The sequence below is a fragment of the Protopterus annectens genome, chromosome 1.part0 (assembly GCF_019279795.1).
Source record: "Protopterus annectens isolate FY-2018-M chromosome 1.part0, PAN1.0, whole genome shotgun sequence".
Taxonomy (NCBI): Eukaryota; Metazoa; Chordata; order Ceratodontiformes; family Protopteridae; genus Protopterus; species Protopterus annectens.
In genome coordinates this window covers 1,281,004,572-1,281,028,571 of record NC_056725.1, presented here as the reverse complement: position 1 = coordinate 1,281,028,571, position 24,000 = coordinate 1,281,004,572, and the positions used below count along the sequence as shown (strand labels likewise).

The 24,000-nt window shown below is 39.2% G+C and overlaps 1 protein-coding gene across 1 annotated transcript in view; it reads left to right on the top strand.

Moving 5' to 3' along the window:
* Positions 1-24,000, top strand: part of MALT1 (MALT1 paracaspase) — a gene marked incomplete in the record, with an annotated part of 841,583 nt that overhangs the window by 390,598 nt on the left and 426,985 nt on the right. Inside the window, 2 exon segments of the mRNA XM_044066161.1 lie at positions 4,834-4,860; positions 6,162-6,188. Coding sequence (XP_043922096.1) covers positions 4,834-4,860; positions 6,162-6,188 — 54 coding nt within the window.

The following is a 24,000-nucleotide window of genomic DNA, read 5'->3' as shown; positions in this document are numbered from 1 at the left end:
GATTTATCTGCTTCAGTCTGACTGTCAAATTCCCAGATACTGTGTAAAACTTCTTTTTGGAGGAAACCTGAAACAGGCTCTTACTTTTTTTGGGGTCTGTAGGTACCTGCATCTCTCTACCCAAAGCCTGGGTTTCTTCCATCTGACCGGTAGTAACATGGACCACGGTATCGGAGTACTGTTACTACAAATCCTTGTGAGTCATCGTCATCCAAATAATCATTCACATCATAGTCTACTTTAGCTGGACACCTCTGAAGTTCAGAAACAAAATCAAGCTTTTGGTCCTGTTGTAGTTCATTCTTTGCTTCTTGGAAATTCACTTATGTTGTCTACACAGATCTCTTACCAGCTTGCCTCTGAGTATTTTGTTCAGTCATGTGTTTTGCCATTCGGTAAGCAATTAAAATGGCAATGATTTACTGTTGCATTTTTGCCTAGTAATTATGTTTACTTTTCATGAGAAACACAAATCCTTTCAGTTTCACTTCATGGAGTATTTGCTAATTTTTTAAGGAAAAGTTGCTTATTTGGGGAAGTTTATTCTTTTTCCCATCAGAAGTGAAGGGAATTATTAGATGTTTTTGTAGAACTTTGTGGGGATCCTGTGGCGCCTGATAAACTTGAGAGTAGCATGTAATCTGGGGGTCAAAGGAGGGTTGAGAATAATAAAAATTATACATTTAACGTCCTTATAGTTACACTGGGTATTCAAAATAAGGAAGCATAAAAGAGGTAGCTTACGCAGAAAATAGTAGATGAGAAAACCTGTGATTTGTAAGGAAGATTAAGGAAAAGGTCAAACGTGGAGATTCTAAGAAAGTAAGTTGATATTTACAAAAAATTAAGTTGTGGAACTTAAATACTGAGGGAACTCCAGAACACAGAAAGTCATGGTATAGAGACATGATGAAAGAGTACAACTATATGGTAACGTCATAGAAAAACTTAAGATATAAAGGTATATATATGAATGTCACATTTTTAAAGATTGTTGTTAAATAAATAACTTGAAGAAGCCACAGATTATGTGCTATCACATTGTAAAACAGCACTAAATTTGTGTCCTGCAATGTTACAGCCTTTCACTGGCGCATATGCTTCTGCTGTTGCTATGAATACGATTGCATATGACAAATTTGAGACAAAGGGCAATAGAATATGAAATGAGATAGATAAAATGATTTTTTGCTAGTGCTTGGTTTATATGGGGGGAGGACCGAAGAAATTTTTTGTAAGAAATGGAATGCTGGTATTGCACTAAAAATCAAAGTTGTGGCTAAGGCAAATGGGAGGGGGTCATTAATAGAGAGGTTGACTTATAAGGTGTAATGTTTGTTGAAGTGAGGCAATTCTGCATGGGATGTTTTACATCCTCTGAGCTACCAATAATACAAACAGATAAGATCTCAGTTTTTACTTCTTGTCTAAAGGACTGCAGCACCATCTCCATATGCTGCTCTGTAGTGACAGTACCGGAAAACAAATCAAAACACCCGGTGCAGTAGTAGAACAGTCAGTCTGTCTTAAAGCAAGTGTGTGTTACCTGATGAGATGCTGACACTGACTGATCTTTCAAAGTCCTGCTAATAGTCTACCTTTTTAATATATACTGAACATTTGGTTACACCTTCAGCCCTGTCTGTAACTGAAGTCAGCATCATGGTATTTGTATTCTTTTTTGCAATATTCTGTTTTCTGCTCTTAACTGTTGGTGTTTTTGTAGCCCCCTTTAGATCTTTGTTGCGCTCTAATATGTAGGTGAAGGACTGGCCTCAACTTCTAAGGTACTTTGCATCTTATAGCAGAAAGATGCATTATTCATGTTTTGTTAACCTTGGAAAGTACTCTATGGTTTCCCAGTTTGAAGAACTGTAAATTCTTTGTTTGCATTTACCTCAAAACCATTATTCATTGTTTTTTTAAACTGCTGTGAATGTCAAACTCTGGAAGTTCTTATAGTGTTGTATATAGTTATATTTACTTTTTACTGTTAGTGGAACTTGTGCCAATGTTATAAATGGCTGTGTAAGCAATTACCATTTAAATACTTTAACTGTTAGACACCTTTTCAGGCCATTTTGTGTGTGGGAATATTATCAAGCAATTTTACCTCATTAACAGTTTTGTCTCTATTGTTAGTCCCCATTTCTCAAACATCTTCTGTTCACTAAAAGTTTTGTCTCTATCATTAGAATCCTGGTGCATTGACATGTTTGAGCCAGCACATTCTGCTTTGAATGATTGTCTCAGTACAAAACTCTTATTTTATAGTATCGTTTGTTGATGCAGTCTATAGTGCCGAGTACTAGTTATTGATATAGTCTGTATACTATACTCCTGTTCACATTGTAATTTGAAAAGGATATATATTTGTAGGTACATGTTTTTCCCATTCATTAAACATCGAACTACACTCTAGGTTTAAGGACCTTAAGTGATTGTTACAGTGCTAATTTATCTCTACATCTTTCAAGTATAAACTTCCTTTTCTGAGCACTGCAATCACACTAAATAGACATATTACCTCAGCAATGCTTTGGAAATTAAATATTTGTCCCTGTAGTTTGCTGATTAGCAAAGTTTCATTGAGACAGACTTTTAAGTAATTATGAAGAACATTTTGTGAACACACCACACTTTATAGTACTAATAATTTTCTTTTGGCCCTTCTAGCTGAGGTTGACATCCTTAGGGTTCCTTTCATCTGTGAACATCTTTCAGAGTTATCCTTTCAAAAATTCTGCTCTTATTTCTCAGATATTGTCATTTCATACCAGATTTTAAAGAGCCACTTAATGGTTGAGACTTTCTGCAGAATTAGTTGATATTCTTAATCCACAGTTCCTCTTTTCTATAGTAACATGGCCATCAGGCCAACATTCATTATTCACAGAGCCTGAACTTTTTACACACAAATTCAGTCATGTACTGACATGCTGAAAACTGCCACAAATATACTCAACTGTACTGCTTGTGTGATCTCTGGCTTTATACTGAAAATTCATATTCTGTGGAACAGACAATGTACCAACCATTTCAAATATTACATTTTTTTCATGATAAGTAGTGTCTTGCTTTCTACCAGGAAACTTCTGTTATGTAGGTATGTCCACATTACACATTTCACTTAATTTTCTTTGGGGAGTGCAGAACATATACTCAGCTTCACTTATGCAAAAGTTTCTTTTTGAAACTTTTTCTGTAGTTTATACCAACCAGTAGTAAATTGTCTCTTTTTCTCTCATTTACTTTTTTGAGACCATCGGGCAGGTACAGACAGCAGCTCAATACATAAGGACTTTGATTCACAAGTCTGTTAGCTGTTATTCAGTCCTGACCTCTGGTCACTGTATTTGTGACATTTGCTTGGTCCTCTTTGTCTGGGTGTATTTTTTGCAGGTAATCCAGTTTCCCCAACCCAAAAACATGCTCTGCGTATACTGTATTTATCCTTTATTTCTGTTGCGGTACCGGTTGTGGTTGACAGGACTTAGAAATGGACCATTTCACTTACCTGCTTACTATTTCCAGCACTTGTTTCAATATTTTAAATTCTAAATATTCATCTTATTCATCTATAAATATACATGGCTGCAAAGGGGAAAAAAAAAAACATTTCAGTCTACTAAGTCTGTCCAAGATTACAGCTAGGCATTTGTAGATGGCCCTTCTCCAAAATTTCCCACTTTCCTGGGCACCCTTTAATTCCTCTGTGGAAATGTACTCTCACATCTGTTTACGTTTTATGTAATCGTGCAGTTTTAGGTCAGTATTTTATTGTCTGGTTAGCCACCTGTTTGAGCAACATGTGAAGTTGGACAGAGATGGAAGGCAGAAGCAGTCTGAGTAAGGCAGCTGAATCAGTGCAAATGTAACACATGTTCTACTGACAGTGAATGGGGTATTTTAATTTGTCCCAGAGAAAACAAAGTTCAAAGAAGGTGGTGGAGGTATGTAAATACACCATAAGAAGGTGTACAGAAAAAGCTGCTTTTAAATGTAGACAGAATCAGGTGGAAGTGAAGCTGTGGGTCAGAGTTTAAACCCATAATTGAGTATTGCCTTTATGGAAATATGGGCAGTGGTCAATAGACACATGAAAAAAAAATCAAAACTTAAAAAATGACAGTGGACTTCTGGCATGTTGAAATTGAAATAAGGGAGTTCTGAGGACTGTGTCAGAGAGTCCAGGATTACAGAAAAACGGTTAAGTTCTATAAAAGTTGGTGAGGACCATCGGGACAGAGAGGTAGGAAAAGTGCTTATTTTCCTTTGGGAAGGAGGGAGGGAACATTTACATATGGTGGTACAATGCATGCTCTATTACTTAGTTGTTAGGGCACACCTTTGGACACATTCTGGTAATGAGTAACCACTGTTTACTTCTCTCTGTTGATTAGTTCAGGATAACACTGCATTTGTGTCACAACATAAATCAGTAGGAATGTACCTGTCCCAATGCACACCTGAACAAACCAGTGCAAAAGCAAACCACATTACCGCAGCTTACAAAGAAGAGACAATGTACTGGCCAAGTAATGTAAATTCATTGCACAATTGTAGTTAATTGCATAACTAATTTGATAAACTTATATAAAATATTTTTTATCTGGTGCTTCTTTAATAAATTATATTAAGAAGTAGCTTTCTGGAAACAAAAATTAAATTACAACAGTGCCATTTTGTCATCATACTTTTATAACACTTTGAAATTAGCATGCATCATTTTTATTAATCACCAGCACAGTCCCCTGAAGTTATTTTCTGTTTTTGTTAAAATAGTAAGGAAAAAAATATTATTTAACCATATATATATTTTTTTTATTTTAGAAGAGTTGCATGACTTTGGAGAAAGGGGTAAGTCCTGGTTTCCAGATTCATTTTTTGTTATTTTCATTGGTAGCAATTCTAGAATAAATTCATGCTTCAGAGATATCCGCACAGTATTTGATTTTAGATTCATTTATATATTTGTGCTTCTCTATTAATGTCAATTTACACATACTGTTTTTTTCTATGTTTTGTTTTGATAGATCTATATATATCTATGTCTTTCTCTATACATATATGTATATGTATATGTGTATATATATATATATATATATATATATATATATATATATATATATATATATATATGTTAAAGTGGTTATTGTGGGTGTGAGAATTCAAGGATTTTAGGGTTAGGCTAAGGTTAGGTAAGGGGCTAGATTTACTACTTTGCATGTTTGGTGTTGTGTTTGTTCTGCATCCTTTTGTTTTGTGTAGTGGCAATCCTACACATTACATTACTAAAAAGCATTTCCTTAACTGTACTACTATGAAGATGACACTTGATCGAGGTTTTGTAGTTGGGGTGTATAATATTGGGTATTTTTAGCTGGATTGAGTTTTTCAATATTTTGTGATTTGATATTTCAGTGTTTTGTGGTGTTGTTGAAGTGAACTACTCCTTTTTATTTCCGATGAATTGAGCTTTTAGTCAAATAAACGATAGTCATATGTATATATGTGAGTGTGTGTGTTTGTGTGTGTGTGTGTATATATATATATATATATATATATATATATATATATATAGATATATATATATATATATATATATATATATATATATTTATATTGCCTTTTGAGATGTCACACTTGAAAATGTACTGATTTGAAACTGTTAACTATATTATATCACTATAGTAATACTAGGTTATCACTGTGAAGCTGTCTGGGAAATAACTGCTTCTATAAATAATGTGTTGGTCATAAATACTGATGTAAGCAAACATAAAATAGTTTATGATGCCTTCATTAACAGAAAACAGAGTACTGTGACAGAAAGTAAGATATAAATAAACCACATTCATTTTTTAATTGTGGCTAGTAATGTGTACATTGCGTTGTGTCAGTGATCCAAATTAAAGTGGTATGTCTGATTTGTGGCACAGCGGCATTCCTGTAAATTGATATAGATTGTGCAATCTTAAATTGTATAATTGCTTCTGATTACAGTCCATTTTAATAAGAAATATGTATTTATTTAACTGTAGGACTTTTTATGCTCACCTTACTTAAGATATATAAAAAGCATAGTGGTCTGCCTAACTTCATACATTGTGTTTTTATTGCATTGTTTTGATAAACTAAAGTGCAACTCTTTTTTGTAGATGCTGATCACTCAGAATTACCATATTGTGAGTATAAATAGTTTTGTATGTTCATATGTATGTAACGTTAAGAATGTGTTCTATAGTTACCGTGATTGATATAAGAAGATTGCATTTTCATGTAGCAGAAATCATAGGTTTGTCACTATAAATATAAAACATGTTTGATTTACATATGTAACATTTTCTTGCTAATATATTGTATTTTGCTATATTAATACCTACATGCGGGTCAAGTACACTTTATCTCTATTAAATTTCCTAGATATATTTTAGGCAGTATAATAGATATGTAAATAAATTGTTGAATAATTGTTATGGGACACCCATTAAATAGAACTGCACACAGAATTTACAAAAGTAGAATACCTGCTTTATTGTGGCACTTTATTCTGAAGAGAAATCAAGGCCCTCATAAATGGAGCTCTGTTACAAGAGCTGTTAGATGCACTAGACACAAATATACTATAGAACAATCAAAAAATATACATGGAAAGAATGCACATTCTAAAACTGGAAAGAATGCACATTCTAAAAAGTAAGTGTTTAAATGGCATTTATTGTGTTAGCTTGGGCTCCTGTACAATTGCACTGTATTGCTTCAGCAGGACACTGTGCAGGTGAATAAAATATTTAAATGGCTGACCAGCAAAGATAATACCAAAATCATTGATGCATACAGCAGGACATGTCTGCAGTATGTGACCATGCCTTTTTGAATAGTGCAGCAACAGCTTGGCGGGTTCACTGCTTCCCATTAGTACAGTCAGCAATAAAGCTGATTGATGTAGCACTGCTTGAGGATTCCACTTTATTTTCTTGTTGATGACATTTTCCCACAACTATTTTATGAGGCCAGAACTGAATTTTGTTTGGATACAGACAGTAGAATGAGACACTGCTCTCCATCTTTAGGGAAGTCTCAATTTCTGTTATGATTTTGTTATGTTTTAGCACCAGTGTTGCAAGATGTTTGTGCTACCAAGCTAGTGTAATGCTCTGTATGACTAGAAAGACAGGTTTGAAACAACTTATTAATTATTCATGGCTTTATTATATAGCTTTGAAACAGCTGTCTTTCAATTTACACTTTTTTCTACTTCTCTGAGTAAGGTTAGTAATAGTAGTAGCCAGAGTATATAATAGGAATTCTAAAAGGAGAGAATTCAAAGAAGACAATGTCTTGACAATTGTACTTTAAGCAGAAAATACATTTTAGCCAAGTGGCAAGGTCCGTTTGAGATCTTGGAAAAGTTCAGTTAAGCAGAGTACAAGATGAAGCAGATTGTCAAAAGAAAAGCAGATAAAAGTTATCACATTGCTGTGTTGACAGAATGGAGAAAATTTTAATTTTCAGTAGAGAGTTGCAGCACTTTGGTAGGAAAATGCAGATAGATGAGATTTTATCTAAAATACAAAAATAAAAGGGCAGCATTTTCTAGCAAGACTTAAGGAAACGCTTTTCAGATCAGTCTGAGAAGGTAAATCTGATAGAGCATGGTGTGCAGACACCTCCAGGAGTGAAAGTATAGTCAAATCCCAATAGAGTGGCTGATGCACAAATGGAAAAAGTAAAAAAAAAATAATGAAGTTCAGAACATGTTGGACTTGGGTGTGACAGAAGAATCATGTACTTTATTTGAAAAATCCATTTGTCCTAGTGAACAATCTAGATGGATCAATAGTCTTTTGAGGTGACTTTAGAAAACAATGTTTCAAAGTTTGACACTTATCCTATATCCTGTATTGGTGAACCTATACAAAAAATGGGTAAAGCAAGGTATTATCCACCCTAGAACTAAAAGGCTTTTGGTGGGTCCCTTTGAGAACAGAGGATAAAATGAAACAGTCTTCTCTGTTGCAGGGAAATTTTAATGTTTCACTGAACTGCCCTTTGGATTATATGGACTATGAGCCACGTTTCCGTAATGAAAAAATCCTGGATCCCCTTGCCTTCTCTGCAGTGGCATTGCCGACTATGTGCTAGAGGACTCTAAACACTGGTATTTTCATCTCTATAGATTACAAGCAGTCATAGCAGTCTAACTGTGCAGGCAGGCAAGAGTAAACTGTGTGTGGAAGAAGTAAATTAGTTAGGGTGTATGATTTTCAGAGGACCAATACAACCTCGGAAGTAGAAAATAAATGACATAAGGAAATGGCCAGTTTTAATCCAAAGCAGCAGGTCAGACCATGCTTATGGTTAAGCAATTACTAAAAATTATGAAAGATTTTGTTGCAAAAGCTTATCCTTTAATTAATGTACCAAAGAGGAATGCTCTACAAAGGTTAGATGATCAGCAGAGGGTGATGAAGCTTTTAACAAACTTAAATCCTATGTTCATTTGAAGCCATTCTGCTTACACCAAATTTTCAGCAACTTTTCAGTGTTTATACTGATACCTCAGAGGTGGGTTTTGGGTTGAGGAGCACCCAGTTTTATTTTTAAGCAGGAAAACTAGGGAGGCAGAACACAAATATTCTGCCATTAAGAATGTGTGTGTGGCAACAAAATGGGCATTCCAGCCTCTCCCTAATATTATTCACTTGCTAGAAACTTTTCCTTATAACTGATTATGCCTCTTTATTATGGTTAGATAAGTAGAAAGATGGCAGTTCCAAACTATGTACATGGGCAGTTTTCATACAGCATTTTGATTTTGAAATAGCACATAGATCAGGTACTGTATACAAAAAATATGAATTGGTTGCCCAGTTCCCATAACCTCCCCATTTATGTTCAAAACCAGAATTTTGAGTTGGGATAGAGATTATATAACATTTGGGGGATCTGGAATGCTATATGTGATAAAAGTACTTTAAAAATGCTAACTTAAGTATTTTGGCTTTAAGGCATTGTTAATGTCATTGCGTGATGTAAATATTATTGTTTCTTTAAGAACAGGTACATAGAGGAGAAATTTCTACGTGTTGGGTGAATGGGTCTTTATGAAACCAGTTACATGATTTATTCTTAAATGAAAGGAGGTCTTTTCATAGCCAAGGCAGATTCATTGGAGTCTCTGATTTATTCTTAAATGAAAGGAGGTCTTTTCATAGCCAAGGCAGATTCATTGGAGTCTCCAACTTGGAGGATCATTGTTTTGCGTCCAAGAATAGTCAAGTCTCAAGGGAGAGGCTGATTATCCAGGACTGGTATATGAGTGGAGACAGTTACAACACTTTAATTAGAGATGGGTCCTCAAGCCTGTGTAGGGACCAGTGTGAAGGAATAGTGCCTCCAACTGCCCAGAGCAAGACACTGCATACCAGCTTTGCAATTGTGGGCTTGGAGTGGGGGGCTGTGGGTGAGAACAGGTTTGTTTGGAGCTAGCAAAAAATATCTTAACTGGACCAGAAGTTGGTCTTATACTTGCACTTCTTATTTGAGTACTGGAGATATGTTTATGTGGGCATTTTCTGTTCATGAGACTGTTTTTTAACGTCTGCTTTACAGTTGTGGAGAAGGTAACTTGGCAGCTGTATAAAAGCTGCATTTTCAGTTACTTCTGTGTGTGTGTCTATATGTATTTTTTTGTATATCAAATATGTATTACTTATGTATACATGTGTTTGTGTGCAACGACCGTTTACTTGCAAAGCCAAGAATGTTGTTAATTTATTAGTGTGCCTTGAATGTAGACCCTTCTATGTAGGAAGAACAATGAGGGAACGATATAGAAAGATCTATGAACATAAGTATGCTATTACTAGTGGGGATGTAAGAAATGCTGTGAGTAAAAGTAAAAAAAAAAAAAAAGAAAAAAAAAAAAAAAAAAAAAATTTAAGCTTGTTTCCTGCCTTTCCTGTTAAGTGGTATAGACTATTTGTAGGCTTTTGAGCCCCCAAGCCCTTCTGTGTTGGAGGGAAGCCTTCTAGCTTAGTTTTTTTTCCCTATAACTAGCCAGTTTTCTAGTTTCAGCACTCAAATCTGTTTCTTTGATCTCAGCACTTGTCCAGAAAAAAAAAAAAAAAAAAAAAAAAAATTTAATCTGGTTTTACTGTACTTGTGTTTCTACCTACTTTTTTTTACTTTTGCATCATCTTAAAAGTACTCAATTGTATTTATTACTGCTTGGTGTAACTCATTCTAGGCCTTCTGGTTTAAACACTTGGGCTTCGGACCAGTTGTTTTGCACTGAGAGGGTTTGTGGTCTGCACTGTAGTGGCAGAACAGGTAGCTTACATCCTTCTAGGTTGGGAACTGCTGATTGAGGGCTCAGTGTCTGTTATTCTAAAAGTGTATTAATTCTGGTTTAAGCACTTAGGCTTTCAGGCCAGTTATTTTACATTAAGAGGGTTTGTGGTCTGCACTCTTGTGGGAGGAGAGGCTGGACTCTGCCCTTCTGAGCTGGGAATTTCTGATTGAAGGCTTATAGTGCATGCATATCTGAACTGCTTCTTACTGAAGTTGGTGCGCCTTGTTTGCTGTGGCATAGACTGGATTCGGGCCTGCTGGATCTAGCTTTGTTTGTGTAACTTGAGCACTAATCCAGGCATTCTCTAAAGTATTCAATTGTATTTATTACTGCTTGGTAGTAACTTGATTAAAGTTTAGCTGTCATTCTAAGTCTTTTGGATTAAGCACTTGGGCTTCAGACCAGTTGTTTTACATTAGGAAGGTTTGTGGCATGCACTGTGGTGGCAGGACAGGTAGCTTTCATCCTTCTAAGTTGGGAACTGCTGATTGAGAGCCCAGTGTCTGTTATTCTTAAAGTGTATTAGTTCTGGTTTAGGCACTTGGGCTTCAGGCCAGTTATTTTACATTAAGAAGGTTTGTGGTCTGCACTCTTGTGGGAGAAGAGGCTGGACTCTGCCCTTCTGAGCTGGGAATTTCTGGTTAAAGGTTTATAGTGCCTGAATATTTGAACTGTATCTTACTGAAATTGGTACACCTTGTTTGCTGTAGCATAGACTAGATCCAGGCCTGCTGAATATAGCTTTGTTTATATGCTTGTTGTTTGTTTGCTTGTTATTTCCTGGAATGCTAATTCCACCTAATACGCTTCTTAGCGCTTCTGTGGATCACTAGTGATATCTGCATTGCTTACTGTACTTAGTTCCTTGTTTCACTTGAAAGAAAGTTACTGTTTGTCGTTTTGCATTTAAGTTACCTGTAACACATTGCACTTAAGTTACCTGGCACTTGCTCACTAAAGCAATTATATAAGTCAGCACTAAAAATTAAAAGCACTACACCCTCACTCCCCACTGGCCCTGGTTTTCAATTATTAAGGAATTCCCAATATTATTCTAGCATGTCCATAGGTCAGTTGTCAATCTCCTCTCCGGTCCAGCTGGTGAATCTGGGAATCTTGAGGCAATGTTACAACTGCCTCATGTACACAGACAACCCTCTCCTCCTCCCAACAAATTCCAACACATGTGAGAGATGCAACCATATAGCCAAACTGGAGGCTAAGCTCTCTCAACTCAGTACTGGCATAACCAGTCAGGAGGAGAAGGAAACCATACTCACTACAATTCCAGTCTCACATAGACCTACCACGACAGCAAACCAAACACATAATCACACAAAAACATACTGGAGGCTCTAAATAAAGATCTGCCAAGCAGCAGAGACCTCCAAAGCAGACACCCAAGCAGCCGCTACCCCAAAACAAAACACGGCAACACATATCTCACAAAGCCAGTGTGCCAAACAGTCACAGCCCTTAAGACTAAACAACACACCTGATACACTTGTAATAGGTGACTCTATCGTCAGGCACACTGACGTCCCGCCACCAGGCTGAACAAGGAGAGGGTCACGGTGAGCAGCCTGTCGGGTGCTAGGATCCGCCACATAACACAAGCACTCAGGTCACTCCAAGGCAAGTACAAATATGACTCAGTCATTGTCCATGCTGGTGTGAATGACCTGAGACGTACCTCCCTGGACTACATGAAAAGAGACATAAAGGAGCTCTCTGAACATGTAGCCCAGGCCGGTATGACCCTGACCTTGAGTAGCATCTTACCCTCACCAAGAATGATGCCACAATATGAAGACAAGATGATCAATTTCAACAATTGGCTTAAGTACTGGTGTCATTCAAAGGGGATTCAATGCCTGTCAGCTTGGGATGATATGCTGGACAAGCCACGATGCTTCGCTAGGGATGGCTTGCACCTGTCACCCCTGGGCTTTCGGATATTGGCAAAGGCTCTTGCTACCCCCATAGTGCCTTTTTTAGGCAAGGCTCAAAAGACAAACCCACCTCCATAGGTATCACAAGGGATAAGAAACTAAGAGTAATGCTACTCAACGCCAGAAGTCTAAACCTCAAGATGCACGCATTCGAAACTCTCCTTAGCATGGAGAACATCAATATCTGTGCAGTAACAGAAACCTGGTTCAGGGCTCCCGAGAGCACCCCAGCACTACCAGGTTATACCTCATACCATGCTTTTCGGCCCCAAAACTTGGACCGAACCACAAAAGGAGGGGGAGTATCGATATTCATCAAAGATACCCACACCTCCAGGTTGGTGGCAAAGCACGAAGCATCAGAGACTATCCATGTGCAACTAACAGTGGGTAAAACTGCCTTCCAGTTTATAGCCTGCTACAGACCACCCTCCCAAAACCAAAAACCCCACTCGGCCTTCCTGAGAACACTGGAAAATATGAAGGTCTCTCCAAACACCATTATATTGGGCGACTTCAACTACCCAAACATAGACTGGGAGCATTACTCTAGCTCCAACACCCTAGCCCAAAGGTTCCTAGAATTTATAAACTCAAATGCTATGGAACAACTTGTTACCACTCCCACAAGAGGGGAAAACATACTGGACCTGATCATCACCAACATGGGGACTCTATGCTCCAGACCAGAAGTGTATCCCTCACTGGTAAGATCAGACCATAAACTAATCTCACTGGATATTCACATCCCGACCCCACCCCCTGCCCAGAAAACCACAGTGAAAAACTTCTCTAAAGCAAATCTTACACTCCTCAAAACTGAGGTGGAATCCTTCAAACCCCGCGGGCCTGTGGAAAATACAGCCCAGACCGCAGAATCCTTTATAAACGCATTCTATGAACACCTTCAGGAATGCATGGATCATGCAATCCCAAATAAAACCAAGACCCAGTCCTCCAAAGGCAGACGTCCTGTCTGGTGGACCCCAGCCATAAACAAACTATACAATAGAAGGAGGAAGCTACTAAATGATAAAGCAAAATCCCAAAAGGGAAGGCATCACTGATCAGTATTAGCAAAAACTACGGGCACACATAAAATTGTCTAAGGCCAGCTTCGAGAGAAAAATTGCACAGGACACTAAGGATAATCACAAGGCTTTCTTTAGTTATGTTAGGAACCTGGGTGGTAATTCCCAGATATGCTCAGAATTAGTCCAAAATGACAAAAATACACCGAACCCACAGACATTGCCAACATCCTAGCTGACAGGTTCAGCGCAAACTTCTCCCTCCCCACCAAAAGGGCAAATATCTATCCCAGCAGAGTGCTGCCCCTGACATCTCAGATGCTCAGGTAAGAGCCGCCTCTCCAAAGCAAAAACACAGCATCAATGGGACCAGATGGTGTCCCGGGCTGCCTACATGAACTCAAAGAAGAGCTAAACCCAAACATAAAACTACTGTTCAGTCTCAGCCTTACTACAGGATATGTGCCCAAAGAGTGGCGTACAGCAACAGTGGTCCCTCTCCATAAAGGTGGTGCCTCAACGGATCCTGGAAACTATCGCCCCATAAGCCTGACTAGCTTGGTCTGCAAAGCTATGGAAAGGATCATCATGGACCTCATAAATAAAGATATTGGGGACCTACAAACACTGGATCCTACCCAGTTCGCTTTGTTAAGGGCAGATCCTGCCTCTTAAACCTGGTTGATTTCTTTGAAACAGTCACCAAGGCCATTGACGAGGGGAAGGTGGTCCACACAGCCTACCTGGACCTCGCAAAAGCCTTCGATACAATACCCCACTCGGGCATTATAGATAAGCTCACCAGCTTAAATATAAACCCCTATGTCACTAGATGGATTGCAAACTGGCTCAAGGACAGAACCCACATGGTTAGAATTGCTGGAGCCATGTCAGACTCCAAACCAGTTACAAGTGGTGTCCCACAAGGCTCAGTCCTGGGACCTCTCTTGTTCGGTATATATTTCTCGGAGGTACAGGCCAACACGGAAGGACTGTGGCTGACCAAGTTCGCAGATGACTGCAAACTGGGTGCCATAATCGACTCTCCAGCCGACACAAGCATCCTCCAAAAGGGCCTCATAGAAACAGACAACTGGTGCCAGAGCCATGGCCTCAAGCTAAATGCCAAAAAGTGTATAGTCATCGCCTTTGGCAAAAACAAAGTGCCCACAAATTACCACATAGGTGGAAATCCATTAAGTACAGAAGAAGTAATTAGGGACCTGGGGACCCAAGTTGATAGCAATCTCTCATTTGACAACCACGTGGCCAAAGTGGTTAGAAATCATTTTATATAGCCCACCTAATCATGAAGGGATTCACATCTAGATCAGGGAGGTCATCGTGCCTCTTTACTCATCCCTCATCAGGCCCATAATTGAGTACAATGCCCCTTTTGGGATGTACCTTACCAGACACCTGCAGCAACTGGAAAGACCCCAAAAGTACCTCACCAAGAGGATCAAAGGGCTCAAACAGATGCCATATGCTGCCCGGTTAAAGAAACTCCAGCTCTACTCAGTGGCATACCACCTGTTCAGAGGAGATCTGTGCCTGACGTATAAAGCCATGTCCAACCCGGAATTAATGGACATGCTGCACCTCAGAAAATCCAAATCCCATCGAGCTACGCTCGAGAGACTTGAACCTCAGCACTGAAATAAATAGGACATGCTGGAGGGACAGATTCTTAACCCAGAGGCTCCCTTCACTCTGGAATAAAATCCCAGTCCAGGTTAGGCAGAGTCCCTCATTGACTCTCTTCAAGAGGAATCTTGATGAGTGGATGGGAGATCGTAGGTTTACCCCGGGTATCACTTCTGTGTCACTGTTAGATAGAGGCATAGTATACTAACCTCGAAAAAGGGCATAGCAAGATAAATTTAAAATGGGTGGCGAAAGCCAAACACATTCTGGCTAGGCTTATAAATGCCCTAGGGCAGATAGCCTAGTATGAACCTATGAACCTATGAACCTATAAACATTATATAGAGAAAAAAATGCAGAATACATTTTAAATGTTTAGTGTTAGAAGTTTTAAAAAATAATAGGAATATTACAAATGTAGAAGAGTTAGGCTGGCTAGAATATTGCTGGCAAGTGTAGCTAAATGCATATTTCCCACCAGGGTTAAACAATAGAGAGGAATTTGTGATGTATTTGAGAAAAAAAGGGTTAAAACACTGAAATGTGGTTTTAGTAGTTGTCATTGTTTTTATTGGTATCATGTGATGGTTGTGAGTGTGTATTTATGTGTTATGGCCTCAGTCTGAAGAAGTCTTTGAGTGAGTTGTGAGGAGACGAAAGCACTAAATAGAGGCATTTTTGTAATAAAAGTTGCTATATCCCACAGATACTGCATTTTTACTTATTTTATTTATATGTGTTTGTGTGTATGTGTATATATATATATATATATCTGGGTCTCATTTTAAGGAACGAAATTGAATTTCTATGAAATGTAATTTCGCGACCCCTATTTCCCTAAAGTGCATTTTTTCGAAAATGCACTTTTGCGAAAAAGAAACTAAGCAAAACAACACATACACAAAAAAACAACACAACACTAACCACATTTATGCAGGGGGGAAAAGCTCCCCTGCGCCCCCTGCTACTTATATATTCTCACTCCGAGATCGCACTACAGTAGGGAAAAGGAAATATTCCCTTATCCCCACTGTGCCACGATCTAAGCAACAACCTCCATTGTTGTTCACTTAGTTGTTTTTTCACAAAAGTGCATTTTTGAAAAAAATGCACTTTCATGAAAAAGGGATCACTGAATTATGTTTCGTAGAAATGTAAATTCAATGGATTGAGGTAGACCCATATATATATATATATATATATATATATATATATATATATGTATATACACACATACATATATATATATATATATATATATATATATATATATATATATATATGTGTGTCTCTCTCTCTCTCTCTCTATATATATATATATATATATATGTGTGTGTGTGTGTATGCATGCATGTGTGTATGTCTATATATATATATATATATATATATATATATGTATATATATATATATATATATGTATATATATATATATATATATATATATATATATATATATATGTATATATAGTACTATCAAACACCAAACACGGTGATAAAATGCCTGGAACTCCAACAATAAATGTTACATAGCCCAACGTTAATGGCTGACAGGCCAAGTCACCTCACCAGCAAACCAGGTTTCGCCTTAGCGTCATCAGTGCATGTATTGGAAGGTGCCCTCCCCCTTATTTATACACATTCATTTAAAGCAACAGTCTGCCTTTTATCATAAATACATCCCACATAATGTGGATGATTTATCATCATTTAGTATGGAAGGGAGTGCCCTCCCCAATGAAGTTAGTTCTAAAACTACTGGAATAGAGCAACAGTTTGTGGAATTGGTTAACAGTACCAAAAAGGTAAGGGCTAATGTCTGGCATTGTAAGTTGTTGAAAGCATATTTAAAGGCAGAAATTGCCCCTAGGGGTTTAAAAATTTATGTGGAACCAGGGGTTGGCTCTGATAATCAGGAATTTATGAAAAAATGGCGTCAGATACAACAGATGGCATCTAAGATGTTTATTAAGCTTCTAATAGATTAATATGAACAACAGGCATCATTGTCTTCTAAGCTGAACGAGTGTTATGAAAAAAATATTAGCCATGCAACTGAAACAAGCTATTTGGATAAATATGCTAATTATCTGAAATAAATAAATAAATATGAAAAAGAACTACAGGAAAGAAAGACCAAAAAATACCAGAGAGACCTTAATAACTACAAAAATCAAACTACTTATTCTTGGAAGAAGGTAAAAAAAACTGTTAGGTTTACTGACAGACAAAAGAGTAGTAATAGGCCAAAAAGAAAGAGAGCTAGATGTTTCTAGCAATTCTGAGTTGTCATCTGGGTATTCGAATACGGATATGGAAAATGAGGGAATTGAACCCCAATCAGTGATTTCCCCTACACCCAAGAGACCCAGGGGCCTTTTAGAAGGGGAGGCAGAAAACACAGGCATAGAAGGGATGGAAGAAATGTTCAACGAGATATTGGCAAGATAGTTGATGGTTCTAGGGTTTCTATTGAACCCTATGAAGCTGAAAATCATTTGGTGGTTTAACTCATTATAATTTTACAGAGTTGGAAATAAAGGATGTTCTTTGTGTTTCACTGTTGCAGTCATTACATTTGGGTAATCTGCTTGCAGGTTGCCCTCAGTCGGCCTGATTAACAAAGGTCTGTCCCTTCTTCCATGACATCAGGTCGACAGGGGTATAAAACATGCAGCCGACGTCATTACATCAGTCTTTCTTGCCGTGCGGTGCCCGAAGCAGAAGCAGTTCGCAAGTGCCGGTCGGCCGACTCCTGAAATTTTCGTTTTTGAGTTTCAGAACCGAAGTCTTCAACTTAAAGCTAAGTACCCCGTTGGGGAAACTTTTTCTTGCTCCTTACCGATGTCATTAAAAGTTAATAATTGCATTACTTGTGGAAAGCAAATACTTCATAAAGATTTTCATTCGTACTGTATTCCTTGCCTAGGCCCTGACCACGACGGACCTTGCTGTCGATTTTGTGCTTTATTTAATCAGCACACTGTCCGTCGTCGGTATATTTTTGCCTCTAAATATTTCGGTTCTTGGTTTAATTATCCAGAAATTTCGTCAGTTAGCCATCTGACTGCTGGGATTCCGAAAAATGCAAAGATAAAGACAGAGACAGGTCGCCGAGGTCCAAAACTGCCAATGACGCTTCTCCTAAGCCAGTTGCCAGTTCGCCGGTACTCAGTGAAGTGCTTTCGCAGCCCCTGATACCCGCTACTTCTGATTCGCAGGCCTCTACTGAGACCTATTAGGAGTCCTGTATGCTGCGGGATACTTCAACTATGGAACCTGCAGATGTCTCTACGTTGGATGGGTCAGGAGCCGCTGTGCAGGCACCGGATTCTGAGGGTGTATTCAGGCCTACAGACTTGCATATTAAATCGACACACCCTTCATTACTAAGGCCTAAATCTCAATCCATGTCTAAAAAAACGACGCCCAGGCCACATACTCAGGCCCCTATGCCTAAAAAACAAAAGATAAAAATGGCTGAAGATCTAATAACTCGAATCAGGGGTGGTAACCCCCCCCCCCCCCCCAAGAGGCCTAGGGCTGAGCTTGATTATGAATCTTCTGATCAGGATTCTGCTTCTTCTGACTCTTCTGATGACCTGGATTTGTCCATACCTACTTATGAGGATTATGATGCAGAGAATTCTATTCCCTCTGCTTCCCCTCCTGAGGGTTTTTCTTTTGGGGAAACTTTACATACTTTAAGGGAGCATTTCCACTGGGAAAGCCAGGAATTTTCCGATTAAAAAAAGAGGCTTAGGGATTTCCTTCTTCTACTTCAGCATAGGCCTTTGGCTATACCTCCTGTACTAAACATTGTTGATGATGTGTTCTCGGAATCCAGTTTGGCCCTTGATTCCCTGCCTCCTGCTCCTAGTAAACCTGACAGATACTACAGGGTTCCTGAGTCCCACAAGTTCCTTTTCAAAAATCCTGTTACAGATCCAGAGACTATTTCTCAGGGGCCCAAGGGCATTAAGGCGTCTATTGCTAAAAATCCTACCCCTTCTGATAGAAACTCCAGGGCACTGGATAGATTGGGTAAAAAGGTTTATACTTCTGCAAACTTGGCAATCAGAGCTTTAAACTGCCAATTTCATATGTTAAAATATCAGCAACATATTATCGGACTGCTTAAGCAGAAAATGATGTTGATTCCTGACTGTGTGGAAAATAAAGATTTACAGGACTTAATGCATTCTGCTGAACAAGTTTTCTTGCAGGGCTGCTGTTACTGGGTCTGTGCTTAGACGGCATGCTTGGCTTAAGGAGCAATCTTTGCATGATCATGTTAAAGCTAAATTGTTGGATGCTCCTTTAAATCAGGGCTGCCTGTTTGGCAACGAGGCTGAAGAAGTTCTTAAAAAGATGGAAGATAAAGCTAAATCTATGCAAACTGTTAAAGATTTTTTATAAGTGCAACCAGATTTAGTAGGCACTGGCCTACTAAGAATTGGTCCTTTCCAGTCCCTTCCAGGTCCGCTCAAGCCAAACACAGACACAGCAAAACCCCCAGGTTTCAGTCCCAGGGGACTCTCAGAACTAAGCAGCGGGGGGGCCTCTCCTTCCAAATCTGGAAATAACAAGACACCCCCCTATGGTAAACAGTCTCAATGACTTCCTTCTAAAATTCCCAAGCACTTATCTTTTGACCGCCCCTTTGGGGGGAAAGATTGCTCTTCGTGCAAAGAACTGGGAACTCATTACCCAGGACAAATGGGTTTTAAATATAGTGTCCCAGGGAAACAGATTTCATTTCCACACGTTGCCAACACCAAACGGGAGGCCAGACCTGCCACCAAATCAGTAGACAGAGGCTCAAAAACAAGTACTTTCCCCCTTAAGCATGGGGGCTATTCAACTGGTACCAGAAGAGGAAAAGGGACAAGGTTTCTGCTCCAATCCTAGACCTGTCTCCTCTAAACACCTTTCTGGAGATTCCAAAATTCAAGATGCTAACTCATCACCAATTACTTCCTATGCTAGGCAAAGATGCCTGGTTGGCAACACTAGATTTAAAAGAAGCATACCTGCACATCCCAATCAGGGAATCTTGCAGAAGATACCTACGCTTCAAAGCAGGCTACATGCATTATCAGTTCTCTGCACTGTCCTTTGGCTTGTCTACTGCACCCAGGGTATTCACAAAGTGCTTGGCTCCAGTTTTTGCATTTTGCAGGCAAAGAAGTATTCAAATATACCCATATCTGGACGACTGTCTAATTCAGGCAGAAAGCCAGGGCATACTTTTGAATCATCTGGCGTTTGTAAAAAGGGTTGTAACTTGTCTGGGGTACACCATAAATGAAAAGAAATCACAACTGGTACCCGGTCAACAAATTACATTCCTGGGAGCAAGCTTGAGTACAACTGCCCAGATGGCTTACCTCACGCCAGAAAAGCAAATTCATTTGGTAACCTATTTCAAACAAGTGGCCACAAACACCCTGCTATCTGCAAGACAAATACTGCAAGCCTTGGGGTTCATGTCCTCCTGCATTCTTCTAATTCCATATGCAAGACTGCATATGAGGAAGCTACAGTGGTATCTAAAAAGTCTATGAAGTCAACATTCTCACAGCCTGGAAACAGTGATTCCCATCATACCTTGCCTACGCCTAGTGTTCCTCTGGTGGGCAGAGGCCTGCAACAAAAAAAAAAGGGACTACCATTCACACTACCCTCTGCCACCCAAACCCTAACTACAGATGCATCAGACTATGCATGGGGGGCTCACCTGGCTGGGGAGTGCATTCAGGGCAGATGGAACCCAAGTCAAATGCACCTACATATCAATCAAAAAGAAAGGTTAGCTGTACAGAATGCCCTGACAGCCTTCAAGGACTACATTCTTCCAGGACAACTAATGGTAAAGACAGACAACACCACAGTTATGTGATACATAAACAAGCAGGGGGGTACACATTCCTACACCCTCTGCAGACTAGCCATGGCATTGTGGAACACAGCCTTGAGCTACCAAGTGCACCTACAAGCTCAATTCCTGCCAGGAAAATTGAATACACTGGCAGACGGACTAAGCAGAAACCTCATGGACCCACACGAGTGGAAACTGGAACCAAGGATTTTCAACATGTTGACAAGCGAATGGGGGAGCCCAGACATATATCTATTTGCCTCCCCCCAGAACTACCAGTTGGACAAGTTTTGCATAAGGACTCCCCACAAACAAGCCTGGAAAGTGGATGCTCTGTCCTTCAGCTGGAAAAACCTATCAGTCTACGCCTTCCCCCACTGCCTCTGCTCTCCAAAGTTCTACTAAAAGTCAAACAGGACAAACCAAGGATGATCTTGATTGCTCCAGACTGGCCGCGCCAACACTGGTACCCCCTCCTGCGCAGTGTGTTGCTGTTATCTCCATGGCAACTACCTCAGACCCCTTCCCTGCTGTCTCAGCAGGAGAACCAAATTCTGCACCCTCAGCTTCCAACATTGAACCATGCAGCCTGGCTAATCACTTAAATTCACCTTTATCCCTCAGCAAATTTGTGATGGATGCCATCTTAGAGGCAAAGAGACCTAGTACTAGAAAATCTTATGCTGAAAAACGGAAAAGACTCTGTGCCTAGAACCAATCTCAAGGGATGAGCAGAGCAGCACCCAGTTTACCTCAGATTTTGCAATACTTAACTGAGATGCTTCACAAGGGCCTGTCCTTTTCTTCCATTAAAATCCACGCCTCAGCCATTTCAGCTCATTATAACACAGAAGCTCCCCTCTTCTCTCATCCTCTGCTCAAGCAGTACCTCAGAGGGGCCAAAAACTTGAGACCACCCAAGAAAGCTCCAACCCCTGCCTGGGACCTTAACTTTGTATTGGCAAAACTCACTCCACCTCCTTTTGAGCCAGCTGCTACTTCAGACTTAAAATTTATTTCTTGGAAAACAGCTTTCCTTTTAGCAATCACTTCAGCTGGAAGGATATCTAAATTACAGGCTCTTATGGCAGTGGAGCCTTTCATCATCTTTCATGCGGACAGGGTGTCACTCAGGACCAATCCATCCTTCATGCCCAAGGTGGTATCCAGTGTGGCTCTTAATCAGTCCATTCATTTTCCAACCTTTCCCAATCCATAGAACAAGGGGGAATGGACTCTGCATTCCTTGGATGTGCACAGACAACTTAGATTCGACTTGGACAGGACTAAACCTTGAAGAAAATCAGAACAACTGCTGGTAGCATTTGCTGCAGGGGCAGAGGAGAAGGCTATTTCAAAACAAACCATTTCTAAATGGATAAGCCATTGCATTCATTTCTGCTGTAAGTACCATGGAAAACCTATCCCCCAGGGGATCAGATCTCACTCCACCAGGGCTGCATCTACTTCTGCAGCCTTTCTCAGAGGTGTTCCTACCAGGGGCATCCTAGAAGCTGCTATTTGGAGTTCTGTACATACTTTCACCAAGTATTATCATTTTCCAATTTTCTCTAAATCCAGAGCTGGCTTTGCCACTGCTGTCTTGTAAGGCCTTGTTGTTGGCCCTAATGCTATATAAACTCCTCCTCCCAACCATAGCTTTGGGTATCTACCCAAATGTAATGACTGCAACAGTGAAACACAAAGAACATAGTACAGTTGTGTACACTTACCATAAATGTAGATGTTTGAGTGTATTCATTGTTGCAGTCCTGGTTACTCTCCCTCCAGCCCCCTAACTTCTTCTGGCTGCACCTCTACTTTCCTTTACTATGCTTAAAAGCCTTTTTGGTGTATTTACTTTTTGTTGGAGGTATACCTTTGTGTTTTTATGTTTATTTGCTCCCCATTGGGGGGGGCACCTGACATCTGGGGCAAGAAAAACTGATGTAATGACGTCGGCTGCATGTTTTATACCCCTGAGGACCTGACGTCATGGAAGAAGGGACAGCAACTGACACATGACCCAAGACTTTGTTAATCGGGTTGACTGAGGGAAACCTGCAAGCAGATTACCCAAATGTAATGATTGCAACAGTGAATACACTCGAACATCTACATTTATGGTAAGTGTACACAACTGTACTTTTTGAATAAAGGTTTGGGATATATACCTACTACTTATGTGTCACATTTTGAGGTGGAGATGGAATTTTTGCTAACTTTATTGAAACTGGTATTAGAGCATAATTCCTTCACATACAGTAAGGCATGGCATTTACAAATAAAGGGTTCAGCGATGGGTGCAAAATTTGCACCCATATGCTGACCTTTTTATGGGTTTTATTGATTGTGAAGTAATATATAGTAGTAAAAATAAATTTATGGAAAATCTTAAAATGTGGCATAGATGTCTGGATGACTGCTGGGTCATTTGGGTAGGGGACACCCAAAAATGGCATGAATTTGTGGAATATTTAAATTCCAATGAATATGGTATTAATTTTAGTGGTAAAATTGATTTACACACAGTTGAATTTTTGGATGTGAAAGTTATTAAGGCCATGGATGGCACAATGGATGCTACTTTGTACAGGAAACCTTTCTCCAAATATTCATTATTGCATGCCAACAGCAGTCATCTCCATCACATAGTTGCCAACATTCCTAAGGCCCAATTTACCAGAATCAGAAGGATATGCTCTAAAACAGATCAGTTCTGGCTACAGGCAAAACAACTAAAGGTATGATTTTTAGCTAGGGGATATGACCATAAAGTGGTGGACAAAGCATTAAAGCAAGCGGGGGTTCAGTCTAGGATTCATTTATTGCAGGATCAAGTGCGAACTAATATTACTACAGATGATCATATACGGTTCATTACAAAGTATGGGTCTAATATTTTTAAGATTAGACATATCATAGCAAAACATTGGCATATATTGAAATTTGATCCATATTTTGACACATTGTTAGGAAATTATTGTAGTTGTGGTTTTAGAAGAGGTAGAAATATAGGAGAACATTTGTCAGGTTTCAAAAAGGGATATGTAAAGCAAGATAGCAACACAAATTCAGTAGTGGTAGGGAGCACCTATTGTGGGCATTGTATATATTGTAAATGTATATCT